The sequence below is a fragment of the Labrus bergylta genome, chromosome 1, assembly GCF_963930695.1.
Source record: "Labrus bergylta chromosome 1, fLabBer1.1, whole genome shotgun sequence".
In the NCBI taxonomy this organism is placed as follows: domain Eukaryota; kingdom Metazoa; phylum Chordata; class Actinopteri; order Labriformes; family Labridae; genus Labrus; species Labrus bergylta.
In genome coordinates, this window is record NC_089195.1 from 16,510,941 (window position 1) to 16,532,307 (window position 21,367).

A 21,367-nucleotide genomic window follows, 5' to 3' on the forward strand; every position below is an offset into this window, starting at 1 on the left:
GCTTTTGTTTTGCTTGGGTGTGGCCCAGATTCAACACTCCTTTAATCCCCTGCTTACTGTCTGGTAGTGTGCTGCACAACAGGGAGCCTTAGTAGGCTAGTGCATTTTACTATGGCACTTCACCATCAGCAGGGTAAAGTCTTCCTGAACCAACAATTTTAATCTGATTATATGACCTTCTACTTGAGTGGAGCACATGTCCTTTGGTAAAAATGTAAATTTAGCTTGTGTAAATCACTGTTCAAGGATAAGTGTGAAGACTGAGAGGCTGCCTTGGAAGATTGAACAAGTTAGCAAAGACTGGTTAGGCTTATAGTGTTAGTTATACAGTCTTTAAGCCTATTTGTGCATCTGCAGAATATCTAATGCATTTGTCCAAACATAGCTATAAATTAGTTTAACAATTCTACTGAATGAACAGATCTGACTTGTGCAAGAAGTTTTAAACCTGCTATTACCAATATGGGTCTAAAGAGAAAATACTTTCTTGCTCAGGATGGGTTTTGTTTTACTAAATGCCAGATTTGGGAGACCTGCATTTTCTATAGCTGAATCAGAAATTTCATTGAAATTATATCTCAGCAGGATAAACAGTTTTATTCCAAGCTGCTCAAGCTCAGCTGTGGCTGACATGCTTAACATTCAAGGGCTGATTACTGTTTACTTCCGTGTTTAATGCAACATGTTTTAAGATGTTTCAGATACTGTAGGTGTCAGCAGTGAGCTCTTGTCAGTAAATGCAGCATTTACTGACAAAAAGCTGCAAGGCAAATCTGCACAACTAACTGTTGTTTAAAATGTTGTGTTCGTATTACAGCTTTGCACAACTCTTGGAAGTACAAAACAGACAAAACAGGTGCAAATATTGCACTTGAAGGCAGCATTTCAGATTAGTCTACACATGATTCGACTTGTCCGGCCTGGGATCTTCAACATCAATGTCAGAGATTTGTTAGGACAGGTAACTGCATCGCCAGTGTCACTGAAAATATTACCCAACAAGTTACTCAGAAAAAATTCAGTATTGAACCAATCACACATCTTTGCTTACTTCTTAGTTAGTGTCATTAAAAAATAAAATGCATTCAGATTCTTGTTTACAGACATTTGGATGTAACATATTCCAACACATGGTAACTTGAAGTAAAACAATCCAAGAGTTAATGGAGAAGAAAATGGTCAAATTGATCTGTAAATTCCAGGAGAAAGTTGAAAAAGGCTTTCAAAATAATCATTTGTAAAGGATACAAAACCTGTTTAGCAAACCTGTTTTTTTTCCTGGGATGAGAGTGGGCTCGCTATAAACATGACAGGTGTAAGTTGTTCTTCAGAACCACCCAAATCACTGTTATTTGTCCTTTTTTAAGGTGGGGCTTAAATCATTTCTTTAAAGAGTCCTCAATTTGTACTGTATATTCAAGTCATTTGCTTAATACTTTTAAGCATCTGTTTAGATTTACATTTTTAAGAGTATTGGACATCGATAGTGACAATGTTGGAACCGAGTGGTTTCAAACAGAATATGTTAGTCAGAGCTATGGAATTACACTTTATTTGCACTTTATGTTTGGCCTTGAATTGAGTGAAAATGTTAGTATTTCACTTTTTGCATGAGTGGGCAGGAGTGGGACTCATTTTCAGCCCGGGAGTTTCATGGCTCAGACCGGTCCACTTTAGTTCCAAGTTCACAACTATCATTTAATCGAGCAAATATGAGAGCATCACAATTTTTCCGCAATATCACAGTACATCATTCAAATAGCAATTATTAAATACATTTAAATGTAGCAAATATAGAAAGATTATAATCCATGTTGTTGCATATAAAGCCTTCAAACTAAGTTTGAAAAAGCCAAGAGACAGAAATAAAAAATACACTTTTTTTATCGACAGACTTGATGATATTATAACTTAGACAAAGTAGAAGAAAAGAAAAAAACACATCACACATGCCTTAAATGCATCACATGTCATGTAAGAAAATGACCTAAAGCTTTACATTTCTTATTGTATTTTACTTTTCTGCAGTCTATTCAATGTGTATGATTTCTATTAGAACAGCTGTATGTTAATAGGTTATTAAGATACTGTTTCAATGAGTTTCACCCATTCTCAAAAGACAATAGTGCTAATACTTATTCTTTTTTAAATGAGTAATTGAAAGATACTACTGTTACTGATGTAGCTAGCAGCCAACAAAATTTGATGCAGGAATTTATAAAATAAATGAGATCATTACTGCGATAGACCTACCCAAGAAAAACGAAATAAAAAAAAAACTACATCAATAAAGTCTTGATCTGGAGAGCAACCTCTTAATATTTAAAGTCTATGCTCTTTACAGAAAAAATCCTATTGGCCCATTTCATAGTTGCCAGTTTGACCAGTGAGCATGCGCAGGAACGAACAGAGCGTTTATTCAAAAGCGCAAAAGGCAGAGCAGTGACCTCTCTGAATGCTCAAATCTCATTGGCTACGTCGCTGATACTGTGGGCGCGATCGCGTGAATGCCGCTTGTTGTGATTGGTTCTTTTTGCAGGAGTAGGGCCCGCCCCCGGTGGCCTCAGCAGTCGCATATTACACCTCCGATTGGAGGCGGCTCTTGTCAATCATTAGGGATATTAAGGAAAGGGCTGACGGTTGCCAAGATGAAGCACTACGAGGTGAGTAATCTTTGAAACTCTAAACCATCAATGGGACGCTTTACGGGGACAAAATGTAATTAATGTGTCCAATTTAGAATTTTCCTGAAGCCTCCTTAGGACCTATTTTTCCCCGAATAGTCACATTTTAAGCTTTAAACATGAGCCGTGAGAATAGCATGCTGCAGCCTGTCTGGGGCTGGTTGCTATGACCGGGGATTTGTGGCCTCTCATGCACGGAGAGTCACGTATGTTTTGGCAAACATCGTGCCTGAAAGTCAAGCTGCACCCACAGTCGTGACCATTTACTATTGCGTTGTGTATATTCGAGGGTTTGTGTATAAGTTGAACAAGTGAAACACAAAGCCCTCTGTGTAGGATAACACTCTGCATCATTGCCATCTCTGGCTGGAAAGGCTCATGGCGCTTCTTATCTTGTTATTACTCAATAGTGCAGGTGAACAGTCAAGTGCGCAATCTCGGCACTGTTGAAGTCACCCTCATGTTTTGGATGTGTAAGACTCTGGGCTTTCTATTTCATTTCACCATTGTTGGCCTACTCCTGCAAGCGCTGAAAGTGTCTCTCGATGTTAACAAATAGTTTCATGCACCAAAACCCACCAGACAGGATTTGAAGCAGCCTGACAGAAACTGACCCAACCAGTGGCTGCTCTGGCTCCCCTTCTTTCTGATGACACATGTGGCTTTTGCAACCTATGAGGGGGAGAAGACCATAGACTTGGAGAAGACACATAAATCGTGGAAAATACGAGGTGTTTCTATCAAAGACATAGACATAGATTTATTTTATTGATCCCAATTCTGGGAAATTGTGGTGTTACAGCAGCAGGTTAACAGATCAAATAAAACAATATAAGAATAAGTACAAGGTGATAAGTACTTAAAATACATAGACAAACTGAAGTGTTAGACATATAGAGGGTTTTTGTATGGGATCAACAAAAACAGTGATTTTTCCATGAAATTCACAACCACATAAATACTCAAATTGATAGGGCTCAACAGTGTGGTTCAGGAAGTAAAAATCCCATTCATTTTCTCCATAGCCGATTTGATAATTAGCCATGATGTAAAAACTGTCAAAGGTAGACTTCCCACGAGCTACCTGTGTGTGAAACGATGGAATATGTTCCTGTAGAAGACACGGGTTTGTATGATATTAACCTCGTTTTAAGAAAAACACGGTTTATTCTCGACATCAGTGAAAACAACTACACTACCCACGACCATAGAGTGCCACAGCGACGTCTCTGATTGGTGGAGCTCGCTGTTACCGTGGCAATGTTTGTTTCCCGAATGCGAATGGATGGTTTTCACTAATAGGCTAGCTAGTTAGTTAGCTTACATGAAAAGTACTAAAAGCCTGGTTATGCCACCTGGTTTAACCAGCCTGGTTAATTAATACATTATTTGAACAAATTTCCCTCTGGGATTAATAAAGTATTTCTGATTCTGAAATTAATTATTCATGTAAAATAAGATAATCCTTTATTTATCCCACAACAGGGAAATTTACATTATATGTATACATTCTATATATATTTTCACACAATCTAAAACACACTGTACTAACAGTTTAAACACTATTACAACGACCCAAGTTACATTTAACTAAAGTGAAGCGATACCATTGGCAATGGATTGTGGGAAAGTTAGTTCCTTGACTCCAGACGTAAATTATGTACACAGTCTTGTACCTTTCCCTTTTTCTCCGTTTTTTTAATGCAGTTTTTGCGCTGAATCAAATGTACTATACTCACGTAATGGGGGTAGCTGGTTTTCTTGGTTCCAGGCGCCAATCTCTTGATAAAAGGATTTTGTGAAAAGTCAATGGAGGATTTGAATGGGAAAATCTACTACCAGAACGAGAGCCGATGGAAAAAGTGGGCGGCCACTGTTGAGCTCTATGGTTTCATCTGTTGTGGTGGTTTTATGTCTTATACTTTATTATAAGGTTTTTCCTCAATAGGGGACATTGATCGATATAAATATTCTACAAAAGCAAAAGTACTAAACTTTCCTTTTTTTTCTTTGACATTGTTCACATTCACAATATGTTGAAACATAACATAAGTTGTAGTCCATTTGTTTACTCGACTTTTATATTAATAGATTCATTGCATTTACACCCGATAGCACCAGAGAGCGCCATCGCAGTCTTGCGATCATTACCTGGCAGTATGTACAAAAATACTCACTGAGCACTCTCTGATTGTCAGTTTTTAAAAAATGGCCTCTTACATTGGTTTAGGAGATTCAGACAGCCTCTTGTTGCAATTAAAAATCACTTCTCCCTGCTTCACTGTCGGCCGGCCTGCATTACCTTCACAGACTGTCACTGCCAGCTTTATATAGATGAGATGGGGGAGGTACGGTGGCAGTGGGGATGCCTGGCAGCCCCTGCTAGTGGTGGTTGGCTGCGCTACAGCTTACACACAACATTTGACTGGGCCTGAATTAACAAAAGCAATAATAATAAGTTCAACCTAAAAGTAATTCTAGTGCCAATAAGTCCCTAGTTATCCTCTCAGACCGTCTCAAATTTTAATTCATTAGCAACACTATTACATGTCTGAATTCTGACTATACTATTTAGTCATAATACTTTAAATGTGTGGATTAAACTTCATGATCAGAGTACATGTTTATTCTGAATCTTCATGTCTCCACTTGCGAATTTCTGCCTTCCGTTCAATATGAAAACTAGCCCCACTTGGTTAAGTGGGGTGGGGGTGGTCTTCCCCGAGGGGAGTTCCCCAACTAATCCCTCATAGTCTGGAGTATTATCACCCCTTGGTGGCAGGGAAGGTCACTGCCCCGTTAGTGGGAGACTTATCCTGCTGTTCAGTTTGGTTTCAAGGTACAACACGCTGTAAAAGGAGAGAGAGCGCTGGTTATGCAGAGTTAGCTGTAGACGTTTATATTTAGCCGGGCAGAGGAAGCGAGGGGGTCAGAAGAGGAAGCTGCTGGGTTAATGTTTGTCACCTTACCTCACCTCCATCTTCCCACTTAGCCAGGGGTTGAGAGGTATTGGGGGTCGTCAGGTGTCCTTTTTGAGGGAGGGGTTGTGTTTCGCATTCAAGTCTGTGCAGCTCTGAAATATCGCCTTGCTCTCTGCTCTACAAGTTTGCTTCATGGGATACACACAGATGATATACTGGGGGCAGCATGCCAGGGTGGTACTGGGCATTCCTTTGTATGCAACTGTGCACACACATGTTTCGTGTGTCCACGCTCCACAGCTCGCCTGGCAGTTAAATAAAGCAGTGAGCAGAAGTGAAGGAATGAAAAAGGGAGGGAGAGAGAATGACAGAGAGGAGGAAGAGGGAGGGGCAGAGGAGGGGTGGGGGCCAGACAGATTTATTTCCACAGCTGAGTTCTGCCCGTCTCTTCTGTGGTTTGACGTGGATTTTGAATAAACTCAACAGAGGTGAAGAGAGTTAGGGGAAGAAGGGAATACACAGGAGGAGGACTGTGGACATGGATGCACTAGCACTAGAAGCCACAGGCGGTAAAAAGCCAGCTAACGGGACTGTGGCGGTGGCAAGTGCTGCTGTCCCAGTACCAGTACCAGCTCCAGCCCCGGTTAAACGCAAACCTGCTAAAAAAGCTAAAAAAGCTGTTGTTTTCTTTGAGGTGGAGATCCTGGACGCTAAGACCAAGGACAAGCTCTGCTTCCTGGACAAGGTGAGAACTGATTTCTCTTCTTCATAATATTATTTTAAATTTCAATTCTATTCCATAACTCTGTTTTTCTAATCCCAGCTCTTTAAAAAGACTTTTCAATATATTGTATGTTCACATTTGACTGCTTTTGCTGTGTGTCTGTCTGTTACTAAACACAACAGGTGCAGTGTGTCTGCTCCTGTATCACAGAAAAAAGTGTGTTTGTGTATGTGAGTCAGATGTTTTCTGGTGGAGCTGCTGTAGCTGCAGACTTTGCTGTCAGTCAGTGGATGTGTTAGTGGCAATGTAAACACTGTAAGGTTCCCCTACCTGCATATTGATGGCACACTCGCATGCAGGAAATGGACAAAATATCAGACAATTCGACAGGTTTCAAATAAATGCCATCTGCCAAGACAGAGTTAACTGTGCATGTGACATTGATGGAAAGTCTGTGGTTATGTTTAAGTGGACTAAGATTGTAAAGAAAAAAAGATTTACATTTCAATAGCACTGCATGTTTTAAAATGATACAATCTGTTATTTTAGGAATGATCGTATTGAAAAGTACCAAAGTAAAAAAACAAATCCAGATCATAAAGAAGAAGAGAGAGAAGACTGTCTTGAATGTGCACTGTCTTAATTTCTATGTTTTGCAGAAAAGTCCAGGGTTTATAACCCCTCCTCTCATTCTTGCTGAAAACGCAGGTGCTACAGCCTTAAAATGTTCAACTGTAAAAGTGGATTCTAACAACAATCTGTTCCTCGAGGCATTATCAGATTGGACGTTGAAAATGTTTGTGGCGACAGCTGGAAGCAGCAGAGTTAGAGAGGAGTTTAATGAAGACAGGAAGTTGTATTAGAAAGGTAAACAAAGACTGTTCAGATTTATTCCTCTCAGAATAAGGTTCGTCACCAGATTCTTGAAAGATCAAACGAAGTCAAAACCTGTTTCAATACCACAAAAAAAACACAAGCACACTGTCTAAACTAAACAGAAATGTTGGCAGTGTTTCTGTAAGAGAAAACCTCAACTCTTTCACTCCTGACAGCTTATACTTGAAACTGAAAATGTGATTTGTGATTTTTTTTTTTTTTACATTTTGGTGCTTTCTGATACGGTCCAACATGAAAATAACAGGGAGATGTTATCGTTTCAAAACACTTGGTCTTACTAAGTATTGAACATTTTGACAACCCTTGTCAAACCCTTGTCAGCTTGTGTTTTGGTGCGTTCCATTTGCCTCGGATGTCAGAGCTGGGAATGACGTCACACCCGAGTTGACCGCGCTCCAGTAACGAGTTGGACAGCAACATGGACGACTCCAGGAGTACCTGTGTTGTGTTCGTTGATTCCAGGCGACAGCAACACACCACATGTTAGTTTGCACACGAAAATAACATAACATGTCCACAAATAGAACTTGCACTAAACTATTGTTGATTGATTTAATTACACAAAACAAGACTAAGTTGCTAAATAGCAACTATAGTGTACCGCCTAACTTTACTGTTGATGCACAGGAGCAGCCATGTTGGATTTTGAGCTCGGATTACCGAAGTTCCTCAGAGTTTCCATGTCGGACTTCCGAATTCAGGAGGCATTCCCGATTACATATCTGACTGGAACCTCTGAGTTTCTGACCTGAGATCAAATGGAACGCACTGTAATACTGACAGATGGACTGAAGTTGTGTTTACATTGGGACTGAAAGGTTTCACTGATGAATGAGCTGCATTTATTTTGAAGGACATTTAAACCTAATGTTTTACCAGGTATATGCACAGTGATTTGTACTTATGGCCTGCACTTATGGACATGTTAACCTTCTCTAATTTGTTCATGCCATGTCTGTATGTCATGGCATGTGCTGCTGCATTAGGAGCTTTGATGTAATGTTAGTGTGAGACTTGTAGGCCCACGGAGAGGCATTAGACACGTTTACAGTGGTGTTAGTCTGCCATCCGGGACACACTCAGCTGATCAAAGGTTGCTCCTCAGGATCACAAAGGATAAAGTAGCCAGATTAAAACCTGTTGTCAGATTAGCAAGGTTTCCATGGCGATAGGGTGTGCAATCTTAGAAGCTGTGGAAAGGAAGTTTCCAGAAATGACGGATAGCGGATTGGATTTAGTCAAGGGGGCGTGAGGAGGGGCTGGTTTCTTTACAAAGCTAAAGTGGCAGACAGAGTTAGAAATAAAACTGTATCACGTCTGCGTCCAGCTTCTAGAAAAGCCTTTTAGATTGGGAGGGGGGGTTGGGGGCCCCTGGGGTCACAGAGAGGTGGTTTCTCAGTGATGTCATCCTGCTAAAAATGGCATGTGGTCTGCAAGACGCCGCGAACAGAAGCCAAGTTTGTTACAGCAGACCTCTTCACTCTATAACCCTTTTCACACATACAGAAAATTCCTGAAAAACTCTGGAGATTAGGCTACCCGGAGGCACTTTAGGCTATATGTGAATGCAAACAGCTGCATTTTTTGCACAGTTTTTACCCGAAGTTTCTCCAGCCAGACCCCTTGTATTTTTTCTGCAGAAAGTCAGAGTGAGCTGATGTCTGAACGCGGCAGCATATACTCCAGAGATTTCAACTCGAGCCAATAGAAAGAGAATGACGTTTATACAGTGACTGCCTAAAGTGTCTGCACGCGATCACTACGCCCTCTGTGCACGTAATTAGACGGCTGCATTATGTTTTCTGTTGGTCAGTATGTTGTTCTCCGCTCTTTTGTGGCTGTTGTCATTCCATTAGACTACACAAAGCATTGAAATAAAGGAAAATATTCTCATTATAACGTCGTGTAGCGGACTCTGTTGCTTCGACTGCTACTTCAGTGTTGTTTATTTACTTCACGTCTTATCTCAGGAAATCCCCCGACCCCCCTCCCCTCTGACAGGGAAAGTCCCCCGCTGTGAGGAGCATATGTGAACGGCTAGGTCGGGAGAATCTCCAGAGAAGTCCTCCTGTAATTATCTAGATATTATCTGGAGTGCATATGTGAGCACATGTATCACCCAATCTGTGAGAAACTACAACAAGAACATAAACACACACTTCTGTTTGAAAGTGAGCAACCGTCAAGAAATTAAATGAATTATTATTTTTCTGAAATCCTTATAGCTTTAACCTTTTGTTTTGCTGATATCTAGAACTTCTTCAGTGTTGATTCTGTGTTTGTTTACGCAGCCAGTCTCTCAAACTTAACCCTCCATCCAACAAGCGTTTTACTTTTTTTGTTTGTACTATAAATGGGGTGTCGATAGCCTAGCAGTTATGTCATGCACCCATTTTCAAAGGCCAAATGTTCTCGTCGCATCAGCTGTGGGTTCGAATCCGACCTCAGCCCTTTGCTGCTTGTCATCCCCCTCTCTCTCCTCCCAACATTTCCTGTCTCTCTTCAGCTGTCCTATCTTAAAAAGGTAAAATGACCTAAAATGTAACTTAAAAAAAGTGCCATAATAACCATCTGAAATCTTATGAGGTTAAATGATTTCATGGATTGGTAATTAGGTGCATATGAGAGTGCTGTACATTCACATCAGTGCACTCTTTGCTATTTCTTGATTGCAGTAGTTTAAATCATAACCATCCCTAAAAAGCGAAGAATCGATGTGGCACAAATAACTAAACCTGTGGCCTGCATTGACTTATTTAATATCAAAATATTTTATTATAACGTCTTTATACATTTATAAAAGTCACTGAATGAGTCACTGAGTTTCATCTCTTCATCTCTCATAGGAGTTGTTAAAGCCTTTGAGAAAACCACCAAATAGTCTTAGTAAAGTTTATTGACAAAGTTTGGAACTATTCTTTGTAATTGAATCCTGAAGTCATTTTTGTATGTTTGCTTTTTACTTACACATTTAAAATACACAACGGGATGTGAGGTTGCCTAAGGGAGTCCAGCTGATGAAGGTTTGGTTTGACATGAATAAACATAGATCTAAAAGCTGGTGTTACCAATGAAGACGCATAAGTTATTTATGCATAGGCAGAAGACAGTCACAGGCTTACATTTCTGAACCTGTGAGGTGTCAAAGAGACTCGGGATCAGAGCAGGTTTAGGAGAAATAACGGCCACAGGTTGAGCTTTTGGTGTGATGAGAACTGGTGGAGAACTGGGTGGGAGTAGTGGTGACGATGTGTTTGTATCACATCTTTGTTAAGTTTATCACACATCAAAGGCTTTAACAATTTATTAAAAGTTGTAAGGGGTTGTCAAAATGTTCAATACTCCATTACCAGGTGTTTTAAAAACAATACAATGTCTGTTATTCTAATGATCAGTAGAAGTGAATAGCACAGAAGCTTTAAAGAACACAGAGATCTTCAGTCATATTTTTAACCAAAAGCTGCTGCAACACAAGAGAGAGCACACTGTCTCAATTGCACAAATACTTTGGCAATGTTTTAGACAGTGTGCAAGAGTTTGGCTGCATCTTGTAGTTATTAAAAGCAAAGTTATTGGGTGACTATAAAAAAAAAAAATGGAAATTTGGTCAGAGAGAGTGAAGGATGCACCAAACAGCACCCAAAGCAACAAGGACGATAACCTCTGTTCATGGGACCTCTGCGCCACCTCTGAGCTGAACCAGCACCCCAGTATTCATTTAGATCCATGTCCAAGTCTAAAAAAAAAACAGTAGAGTGACAACTATATTACTGATATTTCTATAAACAATAAAGATAGTGTGTCGGGTCAAACATTTGAAGTGATGCTATCAGATGATGGGGAATAATTGATGATCAAGAGGTTTCAATGCTCCACGTATAATAACCGTGTTTGTCCAGACCTGCCTTTTACCATCAGATTTGTTGTCAATGTTTCTATATTTGGGGTTGTCGGGCCGTTGCTGGCAGCCTCACACAAGGTCATGTACGCTGGTTGCCCTTATGTTTGTATGCTTGTGTTTGTGTGTGTGCTGCTCTGCTGTTTGAAACCCCAATACCAGCTGTTAAATAGCCCACATCCATTGGATGAGTGGGCATAGCCAGGGCTAAATTTATCACTAATCACCTTCATGAATGGAAAAAAACAGGGCTATTATCTGTCCCTCTGTGCATGTGTGTGTGTGTGTGTGTATGTGTTCACATGACCCTCCTCTTAATAATTGTGTTATTTGTAGGTCGAGCCAAATGCCACCATTGGAGAGATCAAGTCGATGTTCCACAAGAGCCGTAAGTGCCATCCCTCAGCAGGCAACTGAAGCCTCATAAATCAGCCAATCATGAAGCTGCACACAGAGCAACTCACTTTATGCTCAGCTGTGAGATGTTTATGAGAGTATCTCTGTGTCTGTTTTAGATCCTCAGTTCTACCCAACCAGACAATCCATCCGCCTCGACGCCAGTAAGTGAGCCCAAGAGCGATTGTCCATCAGTGGTCTTTCAGTGAAGGTTGTTCTTTATATTACTGAATCACAGTTAACTCAATAAGGCAAACATGTGCTCATGTGTTTCAGAGGGGAAGTCTCTGAAGGATGAGGATGTTCTGCAGCATCTTCCCGTGGGAACGACGGCCACCTTCTACTTCAGAGACCTGGGAGCCCAGATCAGCTGGGTCACGGTGAGTACTAACACAAAGCTGTACACGATGTGCACATAGTCAGTTCTGAGCGCGTGTGGAGAAGTCTCCTCCGAGCTTAATGTGCTTCAGTCTAACTGTTATAGTTGTATTGTGTCTCAGCTGGGAAACAGGCAGAACAAGCAGTGGGAAAATGTATTTTCTGTTCTAATTAACAAGCGAGAATGTCAGTAATATGACAACATGGCTTTGGAGGCACAAGCAAAGGCGGTATGTTCTTTGTGCCTCATCAGTTTCAAGCATCTTTGAGGTAATTTTCATAGAAACAATAAAAATCACATTGACAACCACAACCTTTTCTTCTTTTCTTCAGGTCTTTCTGACGGAGTATACTGGTCCTCTGGTCATCTATCTCATGTTCTACTTCAGAGTTCCCTTCATCTACGCACCCAAATACGACTTCACCACCAGTAAACACTGGGTCGTCCAGTGAGTGTCACGACTCTGCTGTTCTGTACTTAAAGATGTGTTCTGGTCTTGTTTGGTCACAGCTTTTCTCTTTTTTTATCAATGAATTAAATACAATCAAATTTCAATTACAAAGCATTCAAATCAACAAAAGTGTTGTGCAATCAAACATAAAGACAACAACACAAGTAGTCAAAGGCTCAAAAAGACAAATAGGAAAGGATTCAAAATGAAAAAGGCAACTCTCATGCAGAGAATCATAGTAAGAATCTGTTTTTTATTGGCCAAGCGTATGTGGTAGGGGTTTAAGAAGAAGAAGACATGCCGTATGAATACCTGAGGGGACTATCAGATTTTCTTACACTATTATTCGACGTGCTCGACAAGGTGGAGATGAGGTAGTACTGACAGAGGATGTGGATTGGCCTTCGATGTAGTGATAAAACTATACACGAAAAAGAGGGTGAATTTAAACACTACAGTCATCGGACGGGGGGCACTGGTAGCCTTTTTGCCTTTATCAGATTGGACAGCTGAAGAGAGACAGGAAATGTTGGGAGGAGAGAGAGTGAGGGATGATTTTTCAGCCAATAATAGAGGAGATACTTAAATAAAGTACAAATATAAAGTAGCATCAATTAGGTATCTATATCATCTTTTTCTGACCATAGTCAGGCTAACACTGGGTCTGTTGTGTTGGCAGCCTCGCCTGTATGTGTCACTCTTTCCACTACGTCAAGAGGCTGCTGGAGACGCTGTTTGTCCATCGCTTCTCTCACGGGACAATGCCGTTACGCAACATCTTTAAGGTGAGACACCCTCCCCCTACTCATTCTCATCGGTCACTTGTGGCTTTGCATCAGTGTGATGAGGCTTGAAAGGAGTCAGAAGTGTATCTGTATCAACACGAGGACGCCTCAGTGACAGGGCTCCTGTCCAATTCTGCGTTTCAGAACTGTACCTACTACTGGGGCTTCGCAGCATGGATGGCCTATTACATCAACCACCCGCTGTACACACCGCCCAGTCAGTATCTTAACACTGAAGTATATCAACGAGTCACTCTTACTGCTTTGTTTCATTACTCATGTTAACTTTGTTCTTCTGCAGTTTACGGGGAGCAACAAATCCGACTGGCCCTCATCCTCTTCTTGGTAAGAATCTTTTTATCCTTAAATCTGTGTTGTGTTATTTATGGAGCATTTGATGTTTTTTAACTGATTGTGAAAATAAAAAGTTGTTTACAACAGGTGTATGTGGGATCATTTATGATGTCTTTGTCAGCCTGAGAAGTTTACAAAAGGAGTGTTCTAAAAGTGACTGACCCTGACTTTGAATACTTTTTTAAACATATTATTTACAACTTGATCACTTACGTTGCTTTTTCTTCCTCAGTTCTGTCAAATAGGAAACTTTTCCATCCACATTGCTCTCCGGAACCTCCGCCCGCCAGGTAAACACACACACACACACACACACACACACACACACACACACACACACACACACACACACACACACACACACACACACACACACACACACACACACACACACACACATTGACGAGGCCCAGTCTTTCTGTTGCTTTCAATTTAATTCCCCAAAAACATTTTTATAGCCAAGTATTTCCATATATCTCAAAATATAAATTACAAAACAATGAACAATCAAATTCAGCTCCACAAAGAGATCTTTACGCACTTCCAATCTGATAGCTGTTGTTCAGTGGCTCCAGTTTATGAGCTGAGTGTTGAAGGATTTGCAAAAAGCTAACAGGCTAACAGGAACATTTCACCTGTTTGATGAGTGTGTCAGAGGTTTGAATCAGCTGAGACCTGTACAGTGCGATTGTGTAAAACGTTGTAATAACATGCTGCCTAATCTACCACCGTGTGTTGAAACATTATTTTTGGTGAGGCTTGATTTTCCCAGATGCACTCATTGCTCATGTGACATAAACTTAGTTCCAAAATAAAAGCCCAAACCCGTCTGGAATAAGTAAAAATAAAACTACGCAAACAGACATCACAAGAATCCAAACTGTTCATATTTTCTTTTTAAAGAAAGTTGTGATTTTGTTTTCTTTGACTTCATCCAGGTTCTAAGACCAGGAAGATCCCCTATCCCACCAAGAACCCCTTCACCTGGATCTTCCTGCTGGTCTCTTGCCCCAACTACACCTACGAGGTAACACATTTTGTATTCATAAAGTGACCCTAACCCTACGAGAGTTATTGCTTAGCATTAAAAACTAAAGCAGGGAAACCATAAAGTTTCTGTGAGGGAATTTCAGCCAGTGTCGATTTTGGCGCCCCCTGTGGACAAAGTGGTACCTCTTATCTCTTTGCCAATTTTGTCCTGTAAAGGTGCCAGTAGTGTTTTCTAATAAAAAAATCTCTTCCTACTTTTTCTTCACGGTCAAATGTATCACTCATCTATCATGCCTTGGAGAATGTAGATTAAAAAATGCTGTTTCAGCAGCTATTATTTGTAGTTATTCACTTCATCGATCACAGACCCTGCAGCAGGGGTTACAGGCAGTAAATATGACTTTATAGAAATATATCAATCCTGTCCCTGATGGCCTTGTTTGCTTCTGTAGGTCATAAAGAGCCATCAGTATTAATTTCACAGTTTTTATTTCCGGTTAAAAACTCCACAAAGGAGCTTTAAAGTTTTAAAATCTTTTGGATTTAGTAGATTTTATACCCGAGTATTTTTCTTTTTTCCACACTGTCTTTGACTTAAAAACAAACAGTGAAGGACTGATACACAAAAGGATTATGTGGCTTTTGCGTCCACTAAACCTGTAAAAATGATATAAAATTATATTGACTTTAATATGATAATATATAAGGTGATGTTAGCTGATATTTAAATGAATCATTATGCAATAACTTGTGAAATATTAGGCCTTATCTGTGCCAATGTACCCCATTGCAAAACTGCCTATTGGCTAACAGCCACACACAGACAGAGGGAAAATTTTAGCGTCTGCTGAGAGTAGGTAGTAAATGCGCCACAGTATTTATAAGCGATGATGAAACTTTGCACTAATCAGGACCACATCTGTTCCACCTCTGTATCATCTGACATAAATTATCTGTAAATGAAGCCTGTGAAAAGTACTTTGATTAGAAAACTTGAGTAAACTGCACTGAGCGTAACAGCTTATCAGCGTTTTTATGCTGGAATAACACAAGTGCAATATGATTTGTGTTTTGGACCTTGATACAGAGCAGATCGAAGGGGCAACTGATGTCCAATTCATGGAGCTATCAAGTGCAGCTATCCATCCTTAGTGAATCAGGCTCTAAAGGTTTTCTAGAAAAAGGTTGTAGTTACTGCCCTCTTGTGGTTTGTGTCTGTATGTAACATCCCTCCTCCTCTTCCTCCTGCAGCTGGGCTCCTGGCTCGGCTTCACCCTGATGACCCAGTGCCTGCCGGTGGCCTTCTTCACCGTGGTGGGTTTCGTCCAGATGACGGTGTGGGCCAAGGGGAAGCACCGCAGCTACCTGAAGGAGTTCCGCGACTACCCTCCTCTGCGCTCGCCCATCCTGCCCTTCGTCCTTTAGAGGAAGACTCAACCACTCCCTCACCCATTCAGAGCTCCCTCTTTTGAGGAGTCAAGTACCCCTCCCTCCCCTCGTCTCCTTTTACAGCCCCCAAATCTCCACTGGAACTTAGTGAACGGACAGAAGGAGCCTGTCTCGTTTCCCTCTTTTGTCTCTGTCCCCTCCTGTCTGTGAACCCATGTGATGCTGAGCAGAAATGTAAAAGAAATCTCAACTTGCTTTTTTTAACGCCCACCAACAAACCCATTCTGATTGGTTAATTGATTTGTGTTCTCAGAGCAGTCTTAGCCGCCAAGTCTCCCTGTGTGTGCTGTATTATTTACTGTACATAAAAACTGTAACATATGAAACAACAACTCTGGTGTCATCAAACGCTGTTGTCTTTGTGCTGAATGGAGATATTCAGCACATCTGGACCTGTTCAGGTTTGATATCCAGTGATCTAAATTTGAAACCATGACAGCATTTAATTTTTGTTGATGTCTGCAGTAATTTATTAAAAAAAAGTTAACCAGTGTGTTGTTGGCTGGCTCTGTGGGGTGTCTAGGGCGTCACTAAGTTTGTACAGAAGCCACCAGCGCTCCTGTCTGAGCTGTGTATCAGTTATACCCGAAAAGCTTTCATCCAAACATCGTTGTCAACAGAAGGTACATTTAAAGAGTCTTAATCAGGACTGAAATGTGTCAACTAGTTGTCAATGCCAAATCTGTCCAAACATGTGGAAGTTTATTTCAAACAGGCCACACCTCCACAAATTTAGCAATCAAATTGACCAATACTGTAAAAAAATCTAATCTGTTGCACAAGGATGGAAATAGGAACATTTTGTTCACAATTGTTTTATAATAAATTGAAAGGGAACTACTTCTCCTCTTGTATGTAGGAAGAGTCTCCTGAAAGGGGGGAGGGGTTAACTATGAAGCAGGATTTGCAGTTATCAAGGTGAAGTGAAGGTGGTCGACTTCTTACCAAGGGTTTATCACCACGGTAACTTGTGCTGAGACCCTAACCTGCAGGTTAAGTTTGGGATAAGAGATCAACCTGTATGAAACTACCCCTACTGACCAATCAGATCTCTTCATCCTGGAGCTTTGCGGACTGATCATGACAGAGCAGGAGCGAGACAGAGCTTAGTTTTTCATACCAAAATGATTTGATAGTTAAAGACAATATCCAACAGTGACTAAAAGCAGTGACGTCTTCTAGTTTGAGTAAAGGTGTAAAGAAAACATACTTACTGCTTTTAAATATATTCTCATATTCAATTTTTAAAGCTCATTACCATCCAGCGAACAGTCAGGGCTGAAGCCGAGGCTTTATGTTGAACTATCAGACACACCAGATGAGAAAATAATTCATTACATGGAAGAAACCGAGTTTTTATATTCACCTCTATTTTGCACTGATGATAAAGTGGTACTATAAACTCTAATTTACACAATCAGCGAGTTGTTTCCCTGCCAGTTCTTCCTGAATGTGTCTCGAGCTGTGTTGATGTGAGTCTGCACTTTGTGTTTGATGTGATCATTTTATTGCATAGTTTACTCAGGATTTGTTAAAATATGATGATTTGCTGACAGCAGACTTGTCAGGGTTTAGTTTAATCTCTGATGTCAGTGAAACCAAAATATATCAGTATGTTGAACTTGCTTTAACAGAGATATAAAGAGTTTTGTAAATGGCTCTCACTCTGACTGATCAAAGAATACACTGAAATCTTCAGCGATGTCATCCAGAGTGTTTGATCTAAAGAAGGCTGAAGGTTGTAGAGCTTAAACAATATTGTTTATTGTGAACGGCAGCACATATATACAGAGAAGGTGACGAATCAGAGGATGTACTGATCATGCAGCTTCAGCCTGAGCCTCGATTTTCTTCTTCCTCAGCTGGAGCCTCCTTTCTCTTTCGTACTCCTTCATGCGCATCACATAGCTGGAGACGGAAAAACACAAGGTACAAATTAAATAATGTAGTGATTGTATGTGACAACACTTCCTTCAATTACTTGAGGGAGTTACAAGTTCATAGGGATCAGTGATCCCCATATATAGACTTAAGGTAGATAAAGTTAGGATGCACCGAACAGAATCAGCTGATATTAAACATGTTGACAAACATCAGCACATTTGAAAATACTGTGGCTTGCACCGATGACAGTAGCTGATGTGTATCTGTTGTATCGCATCAATTTAATCCTGACAAGCTAGTTCACCCAACGGCTGATTCAGAGAAGAGAGGTTTCTGAAATCAGTATCAACAACATAATAAAGTAGTCGACTGTGATTTAGTAGTCAGCTGTTTGGCTTGTAGTCAGCCCTGTGCCTAAGTATATTTTTAACCAATTACAATTTATTTTTTTAAATTTAACAGTCAAAGATCACAGTTGGGGATGGAATAATTAGTGAACAGTCTCCCTTTGCATTCCTGCACTCGAAGTGATACAGTGAGAGATGTCCCTGGTTTCTAAATGGTTGAGGTGCCTCTGTGAGGAAGTTTCATTTTGTGTCAATTCTGGCACCACCTCTTATCTCTTCACTGTTCCTCTCGTGTACTTCTCCGCCAAAGTATTGAGGTCAGCGAGCTGCTACTCGCATCATCTGACATCATACCCTCAGCAGCAGCAATAAGCATTAAAGTTACTGTAAGGAAATAATCTCAATTATCTTACTGATGGTCTTGTTGCTTTGAGTGTCATATAGAGACATTAGTTTAATTTCAGTCTGTTTCATAACCAGCTGAAATCTCCCCCACAGGAGCTTCAACACGACCTCACTTCCTCAGCTGTTATGAAGCTTGTAAAGGCAACTGTCTGGTGCAGATGTCACTAAGTCCCAAGTTGTTTCTGATTTTTTTTTCTTTGGCTTTTCATGCCTTTATTGAGAACAGGAAAGTGGATAGAGTCAGAAACAGGGATGATAGGGCGGAGGGCTGACATGAGGTTAATGACTGGAGCGGGAGGCAAATCCGAGCGATTGCCTCTTTACATGCAATGAGCTACTGAACCACTAGGGCAAACTTGCGTCCCTTGTTTTATTTGTTTTGATCATATAGTCTTCGATTCCCAGTTTCTTCTACAAAGGCCTCAATATAAGTGTATGTGCTGAAAGCACTGCTGTCTAGTGCCTCGGGTAACCACACCAGAAAAAGTCTGACTGAACCCAACCTCGTAAATCTGTTCACTGTAACACTTACTCCTGGTGTTCACAGTAGTCCCAGTCGTGTCTCTCGTGCTTGCAGGCCAGAAAGTTGGGCCAGTTGTCCCTCTTGCACTTCATGAGTTTCAGGAGGTACTGGGCACAGTAGTCCCTCTGCTTCAGAGGAAGCTGGGCCAAGTTCATCTGCTCCTGAGTTGCTACCATCTCTGGCAAAACAACAACAACAAAAAACAACAAGTTTCAGTATAATTGTTGAGTGAACCAGGAAGGAACTGAAGTCACAATTTGGACGGCTGTGGGAATCTTCATGTGAGGTGTGTAATCTTTTCAGGACACAGATAGACTTTCTCCTCTATAAATTCATATGAATGCTTTCTACATAATGTAGTGTACAACATTACAGTACTGGGTTTATATCATGTTCATTATCATCTGCAGTGCTTACGTTCGGATTATGTGCCACATTATCTCACTTCACGTCAGGGCTGTGCTCAAACATCGTTATGGCAACACATGTCGTCATGTGCTCCTCACCAATAGATGTATGGATGCAGATGTTACAGAATCAATATGGCTGCAAAGCTGTGCAGTGACAGCCATCACTCTGGGATTAAAATATTTTAATGTATTTCTAGGATCTCTGAGGACCTGAATTGAAGTGTTTTAAGTTGTAGGATTCTTTACACACCTCTTATTATTCTCAACAATAAAGAACAGCTGTTGTAATGTATTCTGTGTAGGACACGGTCTTTATTTAAAATCAATGTATCACGATATGTATCGTATCCTGGCCTCTGTATAGTTGTACATATCGTATTGTGGAGCCCTTCATATTTAAGCCGCTAGATTGTAATTCACTATATTTTATATTTCACTTATATTTATATATATTCACCTTTTTCCCTGTCAAATCCTAATTTACCTTACACCAGATTTAAATTAAAAAGTAAACATTTGCTCTCGAGCAAACATGTCAACGGGGTTCACAAGGTGGTCTTTTTTTTTGCAGTGCATGTCTCTGCATAGATGGACAGTTTCACTGAGAATCAAGTTGTGTTGATCACAGTAACTACGAGTGCTTAGTGTGCAAATGTGTCATCAATTGTTTTTAATCTTCAGCACACACATGAACAAAAACATTTGCAATTCACCTGAATGACTGAGAAATTCTGATCTGTTGTGAATGACAAACTAACTGTTCAGAGATTTGAACGTAATCACTGTAACTTTTTACGCTTATCATATAACTCTTTTATATTTTTACTTCTCAATTGAGTTTTGCTTTTATTTCAAAAATAGTTTGGTCTGTGGTAGATGTGTGGGTAGAAACATGGTAATAAATGGTTGTAAAAGATTTGACATTTCCTGAGGGTGGAAGATTTCTTCTGTGTGATGGTGACTTTGTTTGTTTTAATGATTTTAATGTTTTTCTCTGTCATGAAGCTTTTTGATGTCTTGTTGAAATGTGATATATAAATATGCCTGATGTTTTGTAAAGAGAGTATCGATGTAAGGTGATTAAGACACAGTGTCGTAAATACAGAGAACAGGTTGGTCGATAACAAAATGAATAAATGAATAAAAACTAGACAGCGTCACTGCGCTGACATTACACCATCTTATCTAATAAGTAAAACATTATAATCCAAGACAATAGATCATTCATTAAAGGTTTCTTTGGTGAAAGCAGACAAACCTCTCTCTTTCCTCTCTCCGAAACCAAACTCGGGGTCGAACTCGAACTTTCTGGAGGGGTCCGGCTCGGTGTCCCTCTCGGTGATGTACCGTCTGCCCAGGTGAGCTCCCATGGCACCGACGATGTGTATACACCTAAAGCTAAGTTACTGTGTTACTATGTGCAGGCTAATTCTGTAATATCTCCAAAATGCAACCGTCCACCATTCGGTCACCTCCACAAGCCCCCTGTTTCTACTTCCGCTTGTCACCGGAAATAAACAGCCAAGCAGTCCCTCAGGAAACACTTTCCCCCCTGTACACATATTAAAAGTTCCGCTGACTGATAATTGGTTGTTTAATAATATTGTTTTAACTACCAAAGTGATGACAAAACAATCGATGTTTTTACTCGTTAAATTAGTTTTTTTTTTTTTTTGCCAAGCCGCAAATAATTTAACTTACGGAGAGGAGGAAGATTTCTATTTTCATTTTTTACTTCGAGAAAAGTAAAAATGTCAATAAAAAGTCGAAATGTCGAGAATATAATTAAAACACAACTTCAAAAATGAAGTCGAAGTTGATCGAAATTATGTTTGAACCAATATTTACGGTCTGTGGTTTGAACCTATGG

The 21,367-nt window shown here is 40.3% G+C and overlaps 2 protein-coding genes across 3 annotated transcripts; one reads left to right on the forward strand and one right to left on the reverse strand.

The window, feature by feature from the left end:
* Nucleotides 1-2,567: 2,567 nt before the first annotated feature.
* Nucleotides 2,568-16,421, forward strand: tecrb (trans-2,3-enoyl-CoA reductase b). Of its 2 annotated transcripts, XM_020656011.3 has the most exons (12): nucleotides 2,568-2,663; nucleotides 6,300-6,350; nucleotides 11,461-11,512; nucleotides 11,640-11,684; nucleotides 11,797-11,900; nucleotides 12,232-12,347; nucleotides 13,030-13,135; nucleotides 13,280-13,352; nucleotides 13,437-13,480; nucleotides 13,722-13,779; nucleotides 14,428-14,516; nucleotides 15,731-16,421. In XM_020656011.3, exons 1-12 carry the CDS (start codon nucleotides 2,649-2,651, stop codon nucleotides 15,902-15,904), a joined length of 927 nt encoding a protein of 308 aa, XP_020511667.1. In that variant the 5' UTR covers nucleotides 2,568-2,648; the 3' UTR covers nucleotides 15,905-16,421. The 2 variants fall into 2 exon arrangements, with proteins under 2 accessions (XP_020511667.1, XP_065811245.1); XM_065955173.1 differs by lacking the exon at nucleotides 2,568-2,663 and having other exon boundaries at nucleotides 6,052-6,350.
* A 1,246-nt stretch (nucleotides 16,422-17,667) lies between these two features.
* Nucleotides 17,668-21,014, reverse strand: ndufb7 (NADH:ubiquinone oxidoreductase subunit B7). Its single transcript, XM_020656012.3, has 3 exons — nucleotides 20,756-21,014; nucleotides 19,097-19,265; nucleotides 17,668-17,836 (listed from the first exon to the last, which is right to left on the reverse strand). Exons 1-3 carry the CDS (start codon nucleotides 20,865-20,867, stop codon nucleotides 17,749-17,751), a joined length of 369 nt encoding a protein of 122 aa, XP_020511668.1. The 5' UTR covers nucleotides 20,868-21,014; the 3' UTR covers nucleotides 17,668-17,748.
* Nucleotides 21,015-21,367: the final 353 nt, after the last annotated feature.